Source organism: Chiloscyllium plagiosum, unplaced genomic scaffold (assembly GCF_037043375.1).
Source record: "Chiloscyllium plagiosum isolate Xiang-an unplaced genomic scaffold, Cpla_swu_hap1 HiC_scaffold_23, whole genome shotgun sequence".
Classification (NCBI taxonomy): Eukaryota; Metazoa; Chordata; class Chondrichthyes; order Orectolobiformes; family Hemiscylliidae; genus Chiloscyllium; species Chiloscyllium plagiosum.
In genome coordinates this window covers 61,354,139-61,375,461 of record NW_028270161.1, presented here as the reverse complement: position 1 = coordinate 61,375,461, position 21,323 = coordinate 61,354,139, and the positions used below count along the sequence as shown (strand labels likewise).

The following is a 21,323-nucleotide window of genomic DNA, read 5'->3' as shown; positions in this document are numbered from 1 at the left end:
TGGTAGGATTTGAACACAGGTCTGCTGGTCCAGAGATCGGGGCACTACCACTTATCATAAGAACACCATTATATATTTACAGCAAACAGATATTCAGCAGCAATGCAGAACAGTATGATAGAATGCAGAACAGTATGATAGATGCTCGTGTATGATAGAGTGCAACAAAGAACAAGAATGACAGGGACATATTTATTTCTCTAAACCATGATGCAAATGGGTCGAAAAATATGGTGCTGGAAAAGCACAGAAGATGAGGCAGCAGCCAAGGAGCAGGAGAGTTGACATTTCAGGCATAAGCCCTTCATCAGGAATGATTCATTCCTGATGAAGGGCTTATGCCTGAAACATCGACTCTTCTGCTCTTCGGATACTCCTGATGAAGAGCTTATGCCCGAAATGTTGACTCTCCTGCTCCTCAGATGCTGCCTGATCAGCTGTGCTTTTCCAGCGTCACACTTTGACTCTGACCCTCCAGCATCCGCAGTTCTCACTTTCTCCTATGATGCAAATGGGGTTGATTCTAAGGATGAGGAACAAATGCTAGCTTTGCCAATGAAGTTCACATCCTTGGAGTTAAGACAAAATTGAGGACACCAACAATCCACAGCAATCCACGATTTATTCCTAAACAACTTCAGGTCTTCCTTGCTCCCACTAAGCCAGACACATGTGGGAAATTTAATTCAATTTACATCTGTTTCTTTTCCAGAAGTTTTCACTTGACACAATATGAATGAGCACATCCAAGAGATTGAGTATTATTTTTCACCACTGACTAATTGTAGCAAAACAATCAATGCAAGTAAACAGTGGGAATACCAGATGGTGACAATGTAAGGAGGACTAGAGTACAAGAATGCAAAAGTTATGCTGGAGTTATACAAAACTCTGGATAGACCCCACTTGGTGTACTGTCAGCAGATCTGGGCACCATACCTTAAATAGGATATGATTTGGAGATGCCAGTGTTGGACTGGGGTGTTCGGTACCCATAGGGAGGGCCTCAACGGGACCTTGGGTTCATGTCACATTACAGGTGATCACCATTGCACTACACACACACACAGATATTCCTACACACACACACTCACATACACACGGACACAGGTACACACAGACATGCACACAGACACCCACACACACCCTTATAGACACACACCCTTCCCACACTCACACATGCACCCTCTCACAGACTTAATACATTCTGCACTCACTATACACACACACACACACACACACACATTCTCACGCTCACAACCCCCACCCCAGACAGACAGACACACACAGACAGACAAAGACGCACATGCACACATATTTTGTGGGGTGAATTTATACTTGCAGAGTTACATTGTACTTTGCTCAAAAACTGCATGAATTTATGTAAAACTGTTATCTCACTTTTTAGATTAGAATCAATGTAAACATCATGGCATAGACAGAGAACACAGGGGGCTAACACCTTCAACATATTAGGTAAAAACAATGACTGCAGATGCTGGAAACCAGATTCTGGATCAGTGGTGCTGGAAGAGCACAGCAATTCAGGCAGCATCGACATTTCGGGCAAAAGACCTTCAACATATTGTCTAGCTATCACCATTGTTAACAGCTAACCCGAGAATGCAACTTTTAAAAAAAAGGTTTTGTGATTTACACATGAAAGAAGTGAAACTATCACTGTATTCTAACAGATGAAAGGCTTAACGGACAATCAATTTCTCAATGTATAATTTCAGTTACGTCACACTGGTAAATGTTTGCTATAAATTCTGTTACGATCGAGCCCTCCACTATCACCTGATGAAGGAGCGTCGCTCCGAAAGCTAGTGTGCTTCCAATTAAACCTATTGGACTATAACCTGGTGTTGTGTGATTTTTAACTTAAATAGGATATACTGGCCTGGGAGGGAGTAGAACATAGGTTTACAAATGATACCTGGACTTCAAGGGTTAAGTTGAGGGGAGAGATTATACAAATTAGGCCTGTTTTATCTAGAATTTAGAAGGTTATGGGGTAATCTGTTCAAAATCTTCAATATGCTAAAAGGAAAAGATGGGATAGATAAAGAAAAACTATTTTCAATAGTTCGGGACTTTAGAACCAAAAGCATAGTCTGAGAATTAAGGTCAGACTTATACACACAATGGCTGGCAGAGGTTTGGAACTCTTTTTCACAAATGGCAGTGGATACTGGATCAGTTGTTAATTTTAAATCAAAAAGAGATAAGTTTTTGTTATGCAAAGGTGTTAAGGGATATCGTTCACAGGATTTAGGACACAGATGAGCCATAACTTCACTGAATGGTGGAACAGGCTTGACAAGCTGAATGGCTTACTCCTGCTCCTAATGAACAGGAATGCAGAGTGGCGATAGTGGGAAGAGTAATGACGCAGAGTAGAGAGAATAGGAAGAGCAAGAATGCAGTGTGTGAAGAGCAGGAGTGCGGAACATTGACAGTGTAAAGATCAGTAACTGACAGCTGTGACTGTAAATAGCAGGAACATAGTGGCAACAGCGTGAACAGCAGTAAGAGAGTGAGGTAATAAAGAGCACCAATGTGAGTATAGATAACATGTAAGTGACATGAAGAGAACTGGAGTTAATTAATGACTAATGGAGACAGGGAAATAGCTGAGATATGAGATGAAGCGGTGAAACACAAACTACAGTCCAGTCAGTTTTAACTCAATGGTGAGGAAGCTTTTAGAAATGATAATTCAGGACAAAATTAACAGTTGCTTGGCCAACTACTCATGCAACAAAAAGCCAGCTTGGATTTGTGAAGGGCAATTACATTTAACCTTCAAGGGTTTCATAAGATAACAGGGAAAATTGAAAATGGTCAGCATTTATTGCCCTTGAGAAAGTGATGCTGAACCAAGTTCTTGAACTTTGCTGACCATGTGGTTTAGGTATGCCAAGAAGGGAGTTCCAGTTTTTTTTTGACTTAGTAACAAAGATAAAAATCCAATTCAGAATGGAGTATGGCACAGAAGAGAATCTGCAGATGTTGGTAGCATTCCCATGCAGTCAGTATTCCTGTTCTTAGCAGTCTTGGATTTGTGGTGGCAGAGAAAGTGAATATTGAATGTTGGGGACGAAGTGTTAATCAGGTATAATTGCTATTGCAGATTCAGCCGAGAATGGAAAATTCCATGTGCCATTCCACTGTTTAAAAGGAGTGGAGAAATAGACAGGAAATTATAATTTCACAAAAAAAACAGAAACAGGTTGTAAGTTTGCTCGTTGAGCTGGTAGGTTTGTTCTCAGACATTTCTTATCACCATGCTAGGTAACATCATTATCGAGCCTTTGCCGAAGTGCTGGTGTTCTGTCCTGCTTTCTATTTGTGTGTCTTGGTCTGTTTAGGTGGGTGATATCATTTCTGGTTCATTTTCTCAGAGGTTGTTAAACGGGGTCCAAATCGATATGTTTATTGATGGAGTTCCGGTTTGAATGCCAGGCCTCCAGGAATTCCCGTGTGTCTCTCTGTTTAGCCTGTCCTAGGATGAATGTGTTGCCCCAGTCAAAGCAGGGTCCTCCTTCATCTGTGTCTAAAGATACTAGTGATAGTGGGTCATGTTTTTTGTGGTTAGTTGGTGCTCATGAATCCTGTGGCTAGTTTCCTGCCTGCCTGTCCAATGTAGTGTTGTTGCAGTCCTTGCAGGGTATTTTGTAAATGACATTTGTTTTACTGATTGTTGGTACACTGGGTCCTTTAGTTTCATCAGTAGCTGTTTCAGTGTGTTGGTAGGTTTGTGGGCTACCATGATGCCAAGGGGTCAGAGTAGGCTGGTAGTCATCTCTAAGATGTCTTTGACGTATAGTATTAATGACATTATTTAAATGGGCCAAAACACACGACAGCACCCAGGAACTATGAGCAGCAGAAGAAAAATACCTCTACAACGTATTCAGGAACAACAGGTACCAGATAAACACAATCCACTCATTCTTAAACAACAAACCCAAACAAGAAGATGCAACACACCCAGAGACTCTGGCCACACTATTATATATCAAAGACAGCTCGGAGATGACTACCAGACTACTCCGACCCCTTGGCATCATGGTAGCCCACAAAACTATCAACATACTGAAACAGCTACTGATGAACCTAAAAGATCCTGTACCAACAACCAGCAAAACAAATGTCATTTACAAATTACCATGCAAGGACTGCAACAAACACTGCATCAAAGAACAAAACAAGAGCAAAGAATATTTCAGCACAGGAACAGGACCTTTGGCTCTTCAAACCTGCGCCAATCCATATCCTCAACCTAAATCTGCTGTCTATTTTCACAGGATCTGTATCCCTCTGCTCCCTGCCCATTCATATATCTGTCTAGATACATCTTAAATCATGCTAATGTTCCCGCCCCTACCACCTCCGCTGGCAATGCATTTCAGGCACCCACCACTTTCTGCGTGAAGAATTTTCCATGTATATCTCCCATAACTTTTCCCCTCTCACTTTGAACTCATGACCCCTAGTAATTGAGTCCTCCATTCTGGGAAAAAGTTTCTTGATAATCCAGACTTGCTACACCTCTATAAGAGGTCTCAATCAGGTTCCCCGCTCAACCTCCTTCTTTTCAATGAGAATAATCCTAATCTACTCAATCTCTCTTCATAGCTAACATCCTCCATACCAGGCAATTTCCTGGTGAGCCTCCTTTGCACCCTCTCCAAAGCATCCACATTCTTTGGTAATGTGGTGACCAGAACTGTACGCAGTATTCCAAATGTGACCGAGCCAAAGTCTTATACACAGTAACATGACCCGCCAACTCTTGCACTCAACACTCTGTCCAATGAAGGAAAACACACTGTATGCTTTCTTGATCACTCTATTGATCTGCATTGCTACCTTCAGGGAACAATGGCTCTGAACACCCGCATCTCTCTGTACATCAATTTTCCTAGGACTTTTTCATTTACTGTATTGTTTGGTCTTGAAATGGGTCATCAAAACTGCATCACCTTGCATTTGTTTGGATTGAACACTATATGCCATTTCTCTGCCCATCTCTCCAATCTATATTCGGCTGCATTTTCTGACAGTCCCCTTCACTGTCTGCTACTCCATCAATCTTAGTGTCATCTACAAACTTGGGTAATGAGGCAACCTACACCTTCCTCCAAATCATTTATGTACATGGCAAACAACAGTGGTCCCAGTGTTCCCAATGGAACATCACTGGTCACAGGTCATTTTGAGAAACTCTCTTCCACGACAACACTCCGTCACCTGTTGCCCAACCAGCTCTCTATCCATCTAGCTAGAACACCTTGGAGCCCTTGCGACTCCACCTTCTTCATCAGCCTACCATGGGGAACCTTATTAAAGGCCATCTACATCCCTTCTCTCATCAATCAACTTTGTCACCTCTTCAAAGAATTCTATTAGGTTTGTAAGACATGACCTTCCCTGCACAAAACCATGCTGCCTATCACTGATAAACCCATTTTCTTCCAAATGGGTATATATCCTATCCCTTAGTATCTTCTCCAGTAGTTTCCCTACCACTGACATCAGGCTCACAGGTCTGTAACTACCTGGATTATCTGTGCTATCCTTCTTAAACAAGGGGACAATATTAGCATTTGTCCAGTCCTTTGGGACCTCCCCCATTTTCAAGGATGCTAGAAAGATATCTGTTAAAGCCCCATCTATTTCCTCTCTCGCTTCCCTCAGTAACCTGGGATAGATCCCATCCAGACCTGGGGACTTGTCCACCTTAATGCCTTTTAAAATACACAACACTTCCTCCCTCCTTGTGCCGACTTGACCTGGAGCAATCAAAGATCTATCCCTAACCTCAACATCCATCATGTCCCTCTCCTCGGTGAATACTGATGCAAAGTACTCATTAAGAATCTCATCCACTTTCTCTGACTCCACGTATAGCTTTCTTCCTCTGTCCTTGAGTGGGCCAACCCTTTCCTGACTTGCCCTCTTGCTCCTGCTATATGAATAAAAGCCTTTGGGGTTTTCCTTAACCTTGCATGCTAAGGATATCTCATGACCCGTTTTAGCCCTCTTAACTCCTCATTTAAGATTGGTCCTACATTTCTGATATTCCTCCAAAGTCTGTCTTCAGTCTCTTAGACCTTATGTATGCATCCTTTTTTTCTCAACTAGTCTCGCAATGTCACCTGTCATCCATGGTTTCCTAATCTTGCCATTTCTATCCCTCATTTTCACAGGAACATATTTCTCCTGAACTCTAATCAACCTCTCTTTAAAACCCTCCCACATATCGAATGTGGATTTCCCTTCAAACAGCTGCTCCCAATCTACATTCCCCAACTCCTGTTGAGTTTTGGTCTAATTGGCCTTCCCCCAGTCGTACAGACAGGCAGGAAACTAGCCATCACGATACACGGACACCAACTAGCCACCAAATGACATGAGCAGCTATCACCAGTATCCTTACACACAGAACGAAGGAGAACACCACTTCAACTGGGACAACACATCCATCCTAGATCAGGCCAAACAGAGACACACACAGGAATTCCTAAAGGCCTGGCAGTCAAACCAAACTCCATCGATAAACACATCGATTTTAATCCCATTTACCAACCTCTGAGAAAAAGAGTTGGAAAAGATATTATAACCCAAGATACGTAAACATAAAGTGTGACAGAACACCAGCGCTTCAATGGAGGCTCACTGATGTTACCTAGCATGGTGACAAAATGTCTGAGAACAACCTACCAGTTCAGCAAGCTAACTTACAACCTCAACATGAGCTACAAATCTTTTCAAAAATCACAAAAACACAAACTGTTGGAGAAACTCAGAAGGTCTGGCAGCACGTATCGAGAAAAAGCAGAGTTAATATTTCGAGTCCAGAGATCCTTTCTCAGAATGTTACATAATCAAAGACACCTTGAAAACTCTGAACTGACCAGAGAGAGCCAGTGTGTATTCATAAGGGACAGGTCATGTCTGGCATACTTGGTTGAAGTGTTTGAAAAAATGGCAGAAGTAGGGAAATGGGAATGTCCATGAATATTATTTACATGTACTCCCTGATGGCAATTGTTAAGTCCCTCATCGGTGGCTGAGAGGAAAAGTTGAAACTCATGACTTGAAGGTAAATTATTGTCCTGGTTATGAAACTGGTTGAATGGTAGGAAACAGAAACAAGGATAGCAAGCAATTCTAATTGACAAAAAACTGGATTAGGGTCTGAACATTTCTTTTTATTTATTAATGACTTAGATGATGGGATAGGGAGCTGCAAAACCATGGTTACTGATGACATAAAATTATGATGGTTGCACACTGACCTATTCCTGTTCCTATGTTAACAAAATTTGACGTGGTCACTTAAGGAATTAGGAGCACCAGAGTCTTGAAGGAGAAAAGGAGAGATAGAGAGATGGAGGGATTCAGGGAATGAATCCCACAGTTTATGGCCTCAGCAGCTGTAGACACAGTGGCTTATGGTAGAATAAAGGGAAATTCACAAAACAAAACTGCTGGAGTGACTCAACTGATCTGGCAGCATCTGTGGAGTGAGAATTAAGTTAATGTTGAGTCTGGCTTGATCCTTCTTCAAAACTGAAGGGGATGGAAAGTTGGCTGAGCAGGAAGTTGATGGTGCAACACGAGTTGGAAAGGAAATCTATTCCTGGCTGTTAGTTGGCAGAACAAGAAAACCTTTTGCGTAAGCTGGTTGGAAATTAATGCACATATACTCAAGACATCCACCAATTATAAGTTGTATGAACATTCTATGTTCTCAATTGAAAAACTGGGGAAAGAATCAAATAATTTGTGACATGCAGCTCATTCCTGACATGGTCCAATGATTCTATGACACTTCTCAGAATTAAAAATGAAAGCTAGTCACTAAAGGCAGCCTGACATTTACAATTGCTTCCAACTACCATGTAGATGATTTTAGTTTATAAATAAAATTACCCTGCTTCAGTAATGAACACCTAGGTTAGCAACTCAACCTTGAAAGTTTAATTCAGCCATAAGGCTACCCATAAGTATAAAACACAGATTTGGAGAAATGTAAAAGCAATTAAATGATAACTTCAGCAAAAGGTGTGAAACTGATTGAAGAATGTTGTACAGAAGAGTTGTGGTAGTTACATACATTTTTCCTGAAGGTGAAGTAATCTGGAAACAGTATCTTCTGTCCTCACAATCTACTGCCATAACCGAGCAATTATCCAGGTCCATGATCAGTCCACCAGCTACTGCTCCTCGTGGCTGGCACATCAGGTTACCTCCTTGTGTAAAAAAATATAACCGTTCCCAGGATGTAGACACCAGGCCTGTTTTACTAATGGAATAAAGAGACAAAGAGATGTAATTATACTGAGTTACCTTAACAGAGGAAACATTTATAATGAATGGAAACAAAAAAAGGCAGGAATAGAGTTATGCTTCTAGCTGATTGTCCTTTGTCAGAACTGGAATTAACAATTTGTAAATAAGTACGTCAGAGAGGTAAAAGAGGTGGGGGAAGAACAAATGGGAAGGTGTGTGATGGAATGGAAGGGAGGTTGCCAAATCTCCAGGATCATCCGAAAGTCTCCAGGAATTGAAGATGATCCTTGTTGTTGCCATTGCTAAATGACAAACCAATTGACGAACAGGCACCTCAGCAGAACTGCTGTGACATTGTGCAGGCATAATTTGGTCAAGGAACATTGTAATCATTGTGAACTTTTCTGTGCAATCTCCCCATTGCCCCCAGTACTCGTCAGGGGATGTTACAGTACAGAAGGAGACTATCCAGCTAATTGTGTTCATGCCTGTTCTCTGCAGAGTGTTCTAGTGTATCTCACTCTCTCTTTGTACCCCTGTGGCCCTGCAAGTTTCTTTCCACCAATTACCAATTCAATTTTATTTCAAAATCAATCTTTATTCTTGGCTTCCATCACACTCATGGGAATCAAGTTAGAGTTTCAGTATTAAAACATTTCTCCTCACAATTCCTATTTTATCATGCCTCAAATCTTGAATCTGTGGCCCTTACTCGTGGTACCATTGTTAAATGGAAACACCACTTCTTTATTAACCTGATCTGAGCCTGTCATAATATTGTACATGTCTATCAAATCTCCCCTTAACCTCTGTTACTCAATGATGTGGAGGTGCCGGTGTTGGACAAAGTCAGAAGTCACACAACACCAGGTAAAAGCCCAACAGGTTTATTTGAAATCACTAGCTTTCAGAGCACTGGTCCTTCATCAGGTGAAGTGTCATGCTCCATCAGGCTCCTTCACCTGACAAAGACGCAGTGCTCTGAAGGCTTGTGATTTCAAATAAACCTGTTGGGGCTATAACCTGGTGTCATGTGACTACTGACTTTGTCCATTACTCTAAGGAGAACAACATCAGGTTCTCCAAATTAATCTTGTTACTCAAATCTCTTGTTTCTCAGAATTTTAGAATCATAGAATCCTTATTTGTGGAAATAGGCCCTTCAGCCCAACAAGTCCACACTGACCCTCCGAAGAGTAACCCACCCAGATCCATGCCCCTACCCTATTGCTCTATATTTACCCCTAACTAATGCACCTTGAACACTATGGGCAACATAGCATGGCTAAATCACCTAACCTGCACATCTTTGGATTGTGGGAGGAAACTGGAGCACCCAGAGGAAACCCACGCAGACACGGGGAAAATGTGCAAACTCCACACAGACAGTCGCGCGAGGCTGGAATCAAACCCGGGTCCCTGGCACTGAGAGGCAGCAGCACTGAGCCACCATGCCACCTCTGGTAAATCTCCTCAGTACCTTCACATCTTTCCTAAAGAGCATTGGATAGGACTAGGTAAACCAGGGTTATACAGTCACAGAGTCATAGAAATGTACAACACTGAAACAGACTCTTCAGTCCAATTTGTCCATGCCTACCAGATATTTGAACCTAATCTAGTCGGCATTTGCCAGCACTTGGCCCATATCCCTCTAAATCCTTCCTATTCATATACCCATACAGATTTCTCTTAAATGTTGTTATTGTACCAACCTCCACCACTTCCTCTGGCAGCTCATTCCATACACACACCACTCGCTGCGAAAACTTTGCCCCTGAGGTCTCTTTTAAATATTTCCCCTCTCACCCTAAACTTATGCCCTCTAATTCTGGACTTTCCCATCCCAGGGAAAAGACTTTGTCTATTTATCCTATCCATGCCCCTCATGATTTTATAAACCTCCAAAAGGTCATCCCTCAGCCTCAGACGCTCCAAGGAAAACAGCCCCAGCCTACTGAGTCGCTCCAGCCTCTCCCTTTGGCTCAAATCGTCCAACGCTGGCAATGTCCTTGTAAATCTTTTCTGAACATCCTTCCAATAGGAAGACGACCAAAATTGCACTCAATATTCCAAAACTGGCCTAACCAATGTCCTATACAGCCATAACATGATCTCCCAACACCTATATTCAATGCACTGACCATTAAAGGCAAGCATACCTTCTGCACTATCCTATCTACCTGCGACTCCACTTTCAAGGACCTATGAATCTGCACTCCAATGCCTCTTTGTTCAGCAACACTTTCCAGGTCCTTACCATTAAGTATAAGTCCTGCTAAGATTTGCTTTTCCAAAATGCAGCACCTCACATTTATCTAAATTAAACTCCTCGGCTCTTTGGCCAATCTGATCAAGATCGCGTTTTAATGAGGTAACCTTCTTCACTGTCCACTACACCTCCAATTTTGATGTTACCTGCAGTTGAAACTTTATTGCTGGAACAGCACAGCAGGTCAGGCAGCATCCAGGGAACAGGAGATTCGACGTTTCGGGCACAGGCCCTTCTTCAGGAATGAGCAGAGAGTGTTCAGCAGGAGAAGATAAAAGGTAGGGAGGAGGGACTTGGAGGAGGGACGTTGGAAATGTGATAGGTGGAAAGAGGTCAAGGTGAGGGTGATAGGTCGGAGTAGGATGGAGGCGGAGAGGTCAAGAAGAAGACTGCAGGTCAGGAAGGCGGTGCCGGGCTGGAGGGATCCGGCTGAGACAAGGTGGGGGGAGGGGGGATGAAGAAACTGGTGAAGTCCAAGTTCATCCCCTGCGGTTGGAGGGTTCCCAGTCGGAAGATAAGACGCTCCTCCTCCGACCGTCGGGTTGTTGTGGTTTGGCGGTGGATGAGTCCAATGACCTGCATATCCTCGGTGGAGTGGGAGGGGGAGTTGAAATGCTGTGCTACAGATTGGTTGGGTTGGTTCGTCCGGGTGGCCCAGAGGTGCTCTCTGAATCGCTCCGCAAGTAGGCGGCCTGTCTCCCCAATATAGAGGAGGCCACACCGGCTGCAGCGGATGCAGTAGATGATGTGGGTGGAGGTGCAGGTGAATCTGTGGCGGATATGGAAGTTTCCTTTGGAGCCTTGGAGAGAAGTGAGGGGGGAGGTGTGGGCGCAAGTGTTGCACCTCCTGCGGTTGCAAGGGAAGGTGCCGGGAGTGGAGGTTGGGTCGGTGGGGGGTGTGGATCTGACAAGGGAGTCGCGGAGGGAGTGGTCTCTACGGAAAGCTGATAGGGGAGGGGAGGGAAAAATATCCTTGGTGCTGGGGTCTGTTTGGAGGTGGCGGAAGTGACGGCGGATGATGCGCTGTACATGGAGATTGGTGGGGTGGTAGGTGAGGACCAGTGGGGTTCTGTCCTGGTGGCGGTTGGAGGGGCGGGGCTCAAGGGCGGAGGAGCGGGAAGTGGAGGAGATGCGGTGGAGGGCACCGTCGACCACGTCGGGGGGGAAATTGCGGTCCTTGAAGAAGGAGGCCATCTGTGTTGTACGTATTTTGAACTGGTCCTCCTGCAGATGCGGCGGAGACGAAGGAATTGGGAGAATGGGATGGCGTTTTTACAGGGGGCAGGATGGGAGGAGGTGTAGTCCAGGTAGCTGTGGGAGTCGGTTGGTTTGTAGTAGATGTCCGTGTTGATTCGGTCGCCTGAGATAGAAACAGAAAGGTCTAGGAAGGGGAGGGAGGAGTCCGAGACTGTCCAGGTGAATTTGAGGTTGGGGTGGAAGGTGTTAGTGTAGTGGATGAACTGTTCAACCTCCTCGTGGGAGCACGAGGTAGCGCCGATACAGTCATCAATGTAGCGAAGGAAAAGATGGGGGGTGGGGCCAGTGTAGTTGCGGAAGATGGATTGTTCCACATACCCTACGAAGAGGCAGGCATAGCTGGGGCCCATGCGGGTGCCCATGGCTACTCCTTTTGTTTGGAGAAAGTGGGAGGATTGGAAAGAAAAGTTGTTCAGGGTGAGGACCAGTTCGGTCAGTCGAAGGAGGATGTCGGTGGAAGGGTACTGGGTGGTACGGCGGGAAAGGAAGAAGCGGAGTGCTTTGAGTCCTTCGTGATGGGGGATGGAGGTGTACAGGGACTGGATGTCCATGGTGAAGATGAGGCGTTGGGGACCGGGGAAGCGGAAATCCTGGAGGAGGTGGAGGGCGTGGGTGGTGTCACGAACGTAGGTGGGGAGTTCTTGGACTAATGGGGACAGGACCGTGTCGAGGTATGCCGAGATGAGTTCGGTTGGGCAGGAGCAGGCTGAGACGATGGGTCGTCCGGGGCAGTCAGGTTTGTGGATTTTGGGCAGGAGGTAGAAACGGGCGGTGCGGGGTTGTGGGACTATGAGGTTGGAGGCGGTGGATGGGAGGTCCCCTGAGGTGATGAGGTTATGGATGGTCTGAGAGATGATGGTTTGGTGGTGGGGGGTGGGGTCATGGTCAAGGGGACGGTAGGAGGAGGTATCTGCGAGCTGGCGTTTGGCCTCAGCGGTGTAAAGGTCAGTGCGCCAAACTACTACCGCGCCTCCCTTGTCAGCTGGTTTGATGGTGAGGTTGGGGTTGGAACGGAGGGAGTGGAGGGCTGCGCGTTCCGAGGGTGAGAGGTTGGAGTGGGTGGGAGGGGTGGGGGACCTGCAACATTACTAACTATATTTCCTATGTTCACATCCAAATCATTTATATAAATGACAAAAGTGGACCCAGCACTGATCCTTGTGGCACACCACTGGTCACAGGCCTCTAGTCTGAAAAGCAACACTCCATCACCACCTTCAAAGTCTTCTACCTTCAAGCTAGTTCTATATCCAAGTGTTAGTTCTCCCTGTACTCCATGTAATCTAACCTTGCTAACTCAGTTTACCATGAGGAACCTTGTCGAACGTCTTACTGAAGTCCGTATAGGTCATATCTACTGCTCTGCTCTCATCAATCCTCTTCATTACTTCTTCAAAAAAACTCAGTGAGACAGGATTTCCCGTGCAGAAAGCCATGCTGACTATCCCTATTCAGTCCTTGCTTTTTAAAATGCATGTAAATCCTGTTCCTCAAGATTCCCTCTAATAATTAGCCCACCATCGATGTCAGGCTCACCGGTCTATAGTTCCCTGGTTTTTCTTTACCACCTTTCTTAAATAGTGGCACCATGTTAGCCAACCTTCCAGCACCATATCTGTGACCATCGATTATGCAAGGGCTCTACAAACTCTGCACTACTTCCAAACCTTAATACCCAATACCTACATTTCTTCTACTTCTATTGCACTGCATGGACATCTGAAATCCATGCACACCATTGAGTTCCATATGTGGAACCAGTGCTTTGGACACCATTCAGCATGTGCAGGCCCTTGGAGCAGCTGAGTGACTCCCTGCATAGGTTAGAAGGAATGCTGTTCACTACTTCAATTTGTGAAGGTAAAGGTCTTACGCGTTTTGCAAAATATTCTTTCAAAACATCCTGCAACCTTCAAAGATCAGTGCACATGCATCTCAAAGTGCTTCTATTCCTGCACACGCTTTAGAACTGTGTCAGAATCTATATTGCTCCTCCCCATCCTTTCTGCCAAAATGTACCACCTCCCTCTAACATATCACCTGCCAATAGCCCATCCTTTTTTCTAATCTAGTTATCTCCCCTTGCAGTCAAGTGTTATCATCCTCACTGTTTGACACATCTCCATGTTTAGTATCATCATCAAATTGTGAAATGTTAATCTGTTTCAATATTTAAGACATACAGCAAACAAAGCACCGTGTCCTAGCAGTGGATCCTGGGGAATAGCACTGCCTATCCTCCTCTCATATGAAAATTAAGCATGGAATGTGACTTGCTGTAATCTGTCATTACCCAAATTTTTATCCAGACCAACCAGCTGATCCATGAGCCTCTATTTTGTCAAATGTTTTCTTAAGATCCAAATAAACATCCACTGCGTTTCCTCCTTAAAACTTTTTGGATTTAACAAGATTAGTTAAGCACAATTTGTGTTTTTCAAATCTGTGCTAGTTTTCCTTAATTCAAATATCTTCAAGTGCGTGTTATCTTCTCTTATTACTATTTCTAAAACCTTACTACGCTCATGAGAGAGTGACCAGCCAGAAGTTACTAGGTATATTCTTACATCTTTCCTTGAACATGGGTGCTACATTGTCATTTTCCAATCCAATTATTGGTGTGAAATGCCAAACACTGTGAGGATTCTTTGCAGTCCATGTTTCCCATCAGTTCTCTTTGTCTATACACTAAATAGAACAGAAATTCTATTCTGTAAATTGTGCAGTATTTAATATGCTCCCAGTAACTGAAAGCAAGGTCAGTTGTGATTTCAATAGGAATCTGTAGAGGCTTGTGCCGGCTTTATCAGTTTTCACTAACTTGAGATCAGACCTCAGGAAGGTTGATGAGAGATCTCACACATGCATATAAACACATGCGTATCCCATTCTATAATTTCAATGGTAACACCATTAGGTTTAATAAAATGAAAGACTGAGTATCCTATGAACGTCATCACTAGGTGATACAAATAGCAGACGGAAAGTTGACGTAATTTTGAAATGATGGTAAGCAGCTGCCCGTCTAGGTGTAACGTTCCAGTACAAGAAAATAAAAAAAGGTTTACTTTAGCTTGAAACTGAGCTCGCCCCTTTGCAGCAATATGCACTTTCCCTCTCTTAACTACCTCCCCTTATCTCCCACTCACCTTCTTCCCTCAGCCTTCCTGTCAAGGCAATAAGGAGGCTGACTATATGCGCAGGTCCGCACCCACTCTGTTATAGGCTGGCAATGCAGGCCCTTCAAGTCCTATTTCCAGTGCAGAATGCCACCATCACTCAGAGTACCAGCTTTACTTAGCATCTAGCATACAGATCCGTAGCTCCCATTCCCAGTATATGCTGCTCCAGAGTCAGCAGCACTCACAATCATGATATCACAGAACAGGATGACTATCAATGCAAGTACAGACGCTCCCTGTGGTCTGACTTGTCATGGACAGCTCAGGTCATGGGCTGCATCTGTGATGGTCATTTTGGTGTTATGGATGATCACTCAGAAATTAAATTGCAATGCCCAACTTTTAAATGTCAACGTAGCCAGACTTTTAAAGAAGTTCCAGTCAGCTGGAAAATATTTTAACCACAATACTGAATACCTCAATCTTAATCAATGATGAAATGCCTGAAGAAACCTACTTAACCCTCTCACCACATTAACAGGCGTATCTTGAGCAGCCAGCGAGTTCCACACTCTAGGCAAAAGTGAAGCCTGCAGATGCTGGAGATCAGAGTCAAAGAGTGTGGTGCTGGAAAAGCACAGCTCGTCAGGAGGCATCTGGGGAGCAGGAGAATCGACGTTTCGGGCAAAAGCCCTTCATCAGGAATGAGGCTGGAAGCCTCAGCACTGGAGAGATAAATGGGAAGGGGTGGGGCTGGGGGGTAGGAAGCTGAGAGTGCAAGTTTCAGCACTGTCCTCCAACCTATCACCCTTATTCCCACCTCCATCCACCTATTGCACTCTCAGCTACCTACCCCCTGCCTCACCCCCCTCCCCCCTCCCATTTATCTCTCCATTCCAGAGGCTCCCAACCTCATTCCTGATGAAGGGCCTTTGCCCGAAACATTGATTTTCCTGCTCCTCGGATGCTGCTTGACCTGCTGTGCTTTTCCAGCACCACACACACTGTCAAGCAAGGGTTTCATTCAAACACATAGTCCTGGTCTGATGAGCCATTCTGATCTTGATGATATTCCGCCTTGTCAGCACAATGGGTACTGACCAGTGGAGTCAAAGGACGACAGGTCGAAACAAGGGCAAATTTTTAGTCTTGGAAGTTTCAGATCAAATAAAATTAAATTGTAATACTCTTACTTTCGAATATTCAGGTAGCCAGCCTTTTGAAGGAGGTTTCTGTTAGCTGGTTTTGATGTAGTAGTGTTGCTGTCAGGAATATAGATGGACTCATTGGCCAGCAGCAGCTCCTGTTGGACCAATCTCATGCTTTCAGCCTCTGCATCCAGTTGCCCTTGGATACTGAGGATTGGATAACATACAACACACATTTAGCACAGTATCAACATCACATTTTAAATATTTGACAAACTATCAAAAATAAATCCTTAATAATGAAAAATTACGCTTTTCACATTGAACAGGTGAGACATTGAGTATCTCCTCTTTTGAAAACTATAAAAACAACCAAATGATCAACCTCTGGAACCAGGAAAGTCAAATGTATAAAATGTCAACCTCTAGTTTTGGGAAAAAAATAATTATTTACAACCTTTGAACCATGGTTGCAACAGAAGACAAAAATTCTTCGAGCTTCTTTGAAAACATTTCCACTCCCATCTTGAAAAAGTTGATCTGTAAGACAGAAGATGATCAGATATATGCATTCTTACAAGTTTCAAATATTCTGTAGTCAAAGATTGGTTCAACATAGCTGTTAAATATTCTCTGGCTACTTTCACACCTGATATCAATAAGCATTTTTTGTCCTTCTGGGGAGGTTTATTGATGTAGTTGAGAGAGTTTAACCTAAATTGACAGAGGTTTAAAAGAGGAATAAAGTTCATATAGGAATAAGTGTGGTGTATAAAAGAAAGCAGTACCAGCTTAAGCAGGGCAAGACAAGACTAAAGACAATGGGGAGTACAGAGAGATTTGGAATGCACAACGTGTGATGAATAAGGTTTGTGATTTACAAGCACAAATAGCTGAGAAAGAATATGGTCAGCCATATTAGCATCAAATGGGAAAGGAGACTCCTACTCCTGTTCCCAGATGCAATATGTTTATGGCTCATGACAATGATAGAAACATGAGTAAAAATAGTGCTGTTTGGCTGCTTTATATTCCATGAAAGCATCCTGAAAGCATGGTAGGAAAAATGAGAATGGGATGACAACAATAATTAGGGAAGCCTTTGCAGAGGAAAGAAAGGATGTCTTTGACAGACCGAGGACATAATCCACTTGGTTCGAGTTGAAAAGGAAGTAAGGAATACTCCTGCAAGTGTTCCCGAGATCTCCCAATAGTAAGTTAGCTCATGGGTGAGTGCAACTGAGCATGTGGCAGAGTACATGAGTGTGTGCACTTGAGTGAGTGCGGGAACGAGCACAGTAGTTCACAGGAAAGTGCATGCTTGCTGGAATTCAAGCATGCCTACATGAAAAACCTTGAGGGCATGAGTCAGTGAAGATACATGTGCGTGATTGAGCAAATGAGGATGTGAATGCATGCTCACATGGGAAGCTAAGTGAGTCAGTGAGTGCATGCATGAGTTAATGAGCATGAGTATTAGAGAATAAAATCTGCAGGATAACAGCTGAAAAATGGGCCATGATGAGGGCCAGGACAGGCCTCAGGATGAGGATGGATGAAAGGGCAATGATGGGCATATTGATGGAATTTAAGGCATCAGAGCAGCAACTGACATGAGGGCAATGAGGAATGTGAGGGCAGTAACCAGCATGAGACCAATGAGGGACATCAGAGCTGTGATGGACAATTTATTTTCACAAAAGATTTACTGACCTGACCCTGTGTGAAACCAAGCAATGGATCCAACATTGCCACCCTCTTCCTATACTGTAGAGCGTTTAAGGCACAAAAGTATTGCAAGGAAGACTGATGCTGCCTTCTTCTAGCAGTTGCTACTTCTGCTACTACTTCCGCCTTCAACTGAAAAACAGAAACAGTATATGAATGAGGACTTGCTTCTAACAGGTTTCATTGCAATTATGAAGTGGCATAACTTCAATTCTCTATTGTGCATATCTGATCTTTAAATGATCTTACACATATAATTGATTTGCCAGGGTAAGAAAGGAATGATGTCTGTTCCTTTAGTGGCATTCCCTCTTTATTTAATGACAACAGAAAGGAAAAAAACAAAAAAAAACTCAATCTAAATTGAATATCAAAACTTTAGAATAATAATTATACTTAAATACTAATATTGTAATTAGATGGACATTACAACAAATTCATTATTTTCAATTTGCAAGTAACAGTTACAAGAACAGAAGGAAGCTTTATTTAATATGACTGTCATAAATCAACTCAATTTCATGAGTTTTAACAGACACTTAAAAGGCAATGAGTGTAAAAACCCAATCACAGTGATATTACAGATCAAATTCTACAAGGTCATTGTCCTTACCATCCTGCTGTCTAGTACAGAATCCAAACAGCACACTACTATAGGCAGCACATCAAAGCACTGGAACACTTTCATGAAAGACAACCAAGGTTCACCCTGAGAATGTGAAAGCTGGAAATAATCTCAAACTACGAATTCCTTTATGATGCTGGGCTCAACACCATGCAGACCATCTTCCAGAAAATTCAACTATGTCTTCTAGTGATAACAGAATCACCAAGATGATCTTGTAAGACGTTTCTCAGAATAAACACGTGGTGATCAGTATAAACGAAAGAAGAACATTCAAACAGAGAGCTTTATAAACTTCCACATTGTAGACTCTTCTTTTGAGGTCACTGCAGGTGACCTCTCCAAGTATTGACAGACACTGAAATTTAGTTCAGCTAGTTGAGAGGGCTATCTGTGCTAAATGTGTAACTTCTAATGCGCCCAGATGATGCAGATGCAAATGTTTCCCCAAGTACCAATACTGCCTCTCTAGGTGCCCATGCCAATCCTGCATTGGATGCTTCAGCCATAAGACGACAAACAATTCTGACACACAAACAATTGGGAATTGACCACAACAATTTCACATGAATAGTCCTGGAGTTGATCATATGTGCCATTAAGCCTGCTCCACGACTGTTTTATTCACTTGCAGGATGTAGGCATCATTACTTATTCTAGATTAGATTACTTACAGTGTGGAAACAGGCCCTTCGGCCCAACAAGTCCACACCGCCCCGCTGAAGCGCAACCCACCCATACCCCTACATTTACCCCTTACCTAACACTACGGGCAATTTAGCATGGCCAATTTACCTGACCTGCACATCTTTGGACTGTGGGAGGAAACCGGAGCACCCGGAGGAAACTCACGCAGACACGGGGAGAACGTGCAAACTCCACACAGTCAGTCGCCTGAGGTGGGAATTGAACCCGGGTCTCTGGCGCTGTGAGGCAGCAGTGCTAACCACTGTGCCACCCTCCCTAATCGCCCTGGTGAATATACTGGTGATTTACCTTTTAAAACACAATAGTCCATGGGATGTTGGGCCACCAAAGATGTCAGTAAGGGAATTTCTGGGACTTTATAACACAGTCACAGTGATGGAATTGTGATGTAGTTCTAAACAATAGTCTCACTAGTTTGTCTTGCTGCCACACATGGACCTCTGAGATCCATGTCCAGCAGCAACTTCGACAAGTGGAAACTGTGCACTGGCAATGATCAGCATGTGTGAAGCTTCTCACTGCCTGTGCAGTCAGAATGCTGGTTCCAAGTCAGGATAGTTTGGGGTTTGATGCCAAATTTGCAGCTGGTGGTGTTCTGCGGGGTGCCACAGGAGTTAGGCCCGCAACGGTTCAGGATATATATAAATGATTTGGAAGAGAAGACATGGTGTAACATATCCAAGTTTGGTGATGACACTAAATTGAGTGGAAAGGCAAAATGTATAGAGGATATGGAGGGTCTGCACAGAGATTTAGATAGGTTAAGTGAGTGGGCAAGGGTCTGGTAGATGGAGTACAATGTTGGTAAATGTGAGGTTATCCACTTTGGAAGTAAAAATAATAGGTCAGAGTATTATTTAAATGGTGAAAGATTGCAGCATGCTGTTGTGCAGAGGGACTTAGGAGTGCTCGTACATGAATCACTACAGGTTGATTTGCAGATACAACAGGTAATCAGGAAGGCAAATGGGATATTGGCTTTCATTGCGAGAAAGATTGAATTTAACAGCAGGGAGGTACTGCTGCAATTGTACAAGATAATGGTGAGACCACACCTGGACTATTGTGCGCAGTTCTGGTCTCCTTACTTGAGGGATAAATTGGCTTTGGAGTCCGTGCAGAGGAGGCTCACCAGGTTGATTCCGGAGATGAGGGGGGTATCCTCTGAGGAGAGGTTAAGCCCCCTGGGACTGTGCTCCTAGAATTTAGAAGAATGAGAGGGGATCTTATAGATACATAAAATTATGAAAGAGGCACATACGATAGAGGCAGGCAAGTTGTTTCCACTGGTGGGTGAGACTAGGACTAGGGGACATGGCCTCAAGATTAGGGGAGTAGATTTAGGACAGAGATGAGGAGGAACTGCTTTTCCCAGACAGTAATCTATGGAATTCTCTATCCAAGGAAGCAGCAGAGGCAGTTTCATTAAATATATTCAAGACAAAGTTGAATGGGTTTTTGCATGGTAGAGGAATTGAGGGTTGTGGGTTTAATGCAGGTAGGAGAAGCTCAGACGATGAATGACAGAGCAGACTCGACGTGCCAAATGGCCTACTCCTGCTTCTATGACTCTGAAACACCGTGGGCGGCACGGTGGCACAGTGGTTAGCACTGCTGCCTCACAGCGCCTGAGACCCGGGTTCAATTCCCGCCTCAGGCGACTGACTGTGTGGAGTTTGCACGTTCTCCCCGTGTCTGCGTGGGTTTCCTCCGGGTGCTCCGGTTTCCTCCCACAGTCCAAAGATGTGCAGGGTCAGGTGAATTAGCCATGCTAAATTGCCCCTAGTGTTAGGTAAGGGGTAAATGTAGGGGTATGGGTGGGTTTCGCTTCGGCGGGTCGGTGTGGACTTGTTGGGCCGAAGGGCCTGTTTCTACACTGTAATCTAATCTAATCTAATTATGTATCTGCCACTTTGTCCTTCTAGATGGTACAGCTCACTGATCTGGAAGGTACTCTTGAAGTAGTCTTGGTGAGTTGATGCTCTGGACTGATCTTGGGCTTCAACTCCAACCTTCTGACCACTCCCTCTACTCTTCATTACCTGAATGGCAATCATTCTGTCTTTTCTTTCTTCAAAAGTGTTTTCCTGTGCCTAATTTGGCATGAAATTCAACAATGCCAATTCATCTTCTTCAGTCATTGCGCAAATTTATAT

At 43.9% G+C, this 21,323-nt stretch overlaps 1 protein-coding gene across 1 annotated transcript in view; it reads right to left on the bottom strand.

Annotated features, from left to right (window-relative positions):
• Positions 1 to 21,323, bottom strand: part of appl2 (adaptor protein, phosphotyrosine interacting with PH domain and leucine zipper 2) — a 159,445-nt gene that overhangs the window by 48,924 nt on the left and 89,198 nt on the right. Inside the window, exons 8-11 of the mRNA XM_043713267.2 lie at positions 17,820 to 17,966; positions 16,564 to 16,646; positions 16,152 to 16,313; positions 8,132 to 8,320 (exon numbers count right to left, since the gene is read on the bottom strand). Coding sequence (XP_043569202.2) covers positions 8,132 to 8,320; positions 16,152 to 16,313; positions 16,564 to 16,646; positions 17,820 to 17,966 — 581 coding nt within the window. The remainder of the gene's footprint in view (positions 1 to 8,131; positions 8,321 to 16,151; positions 16,314 to 16,563; positions 16,647 to 17,819; positions 17,967 to 21,323) is intronic.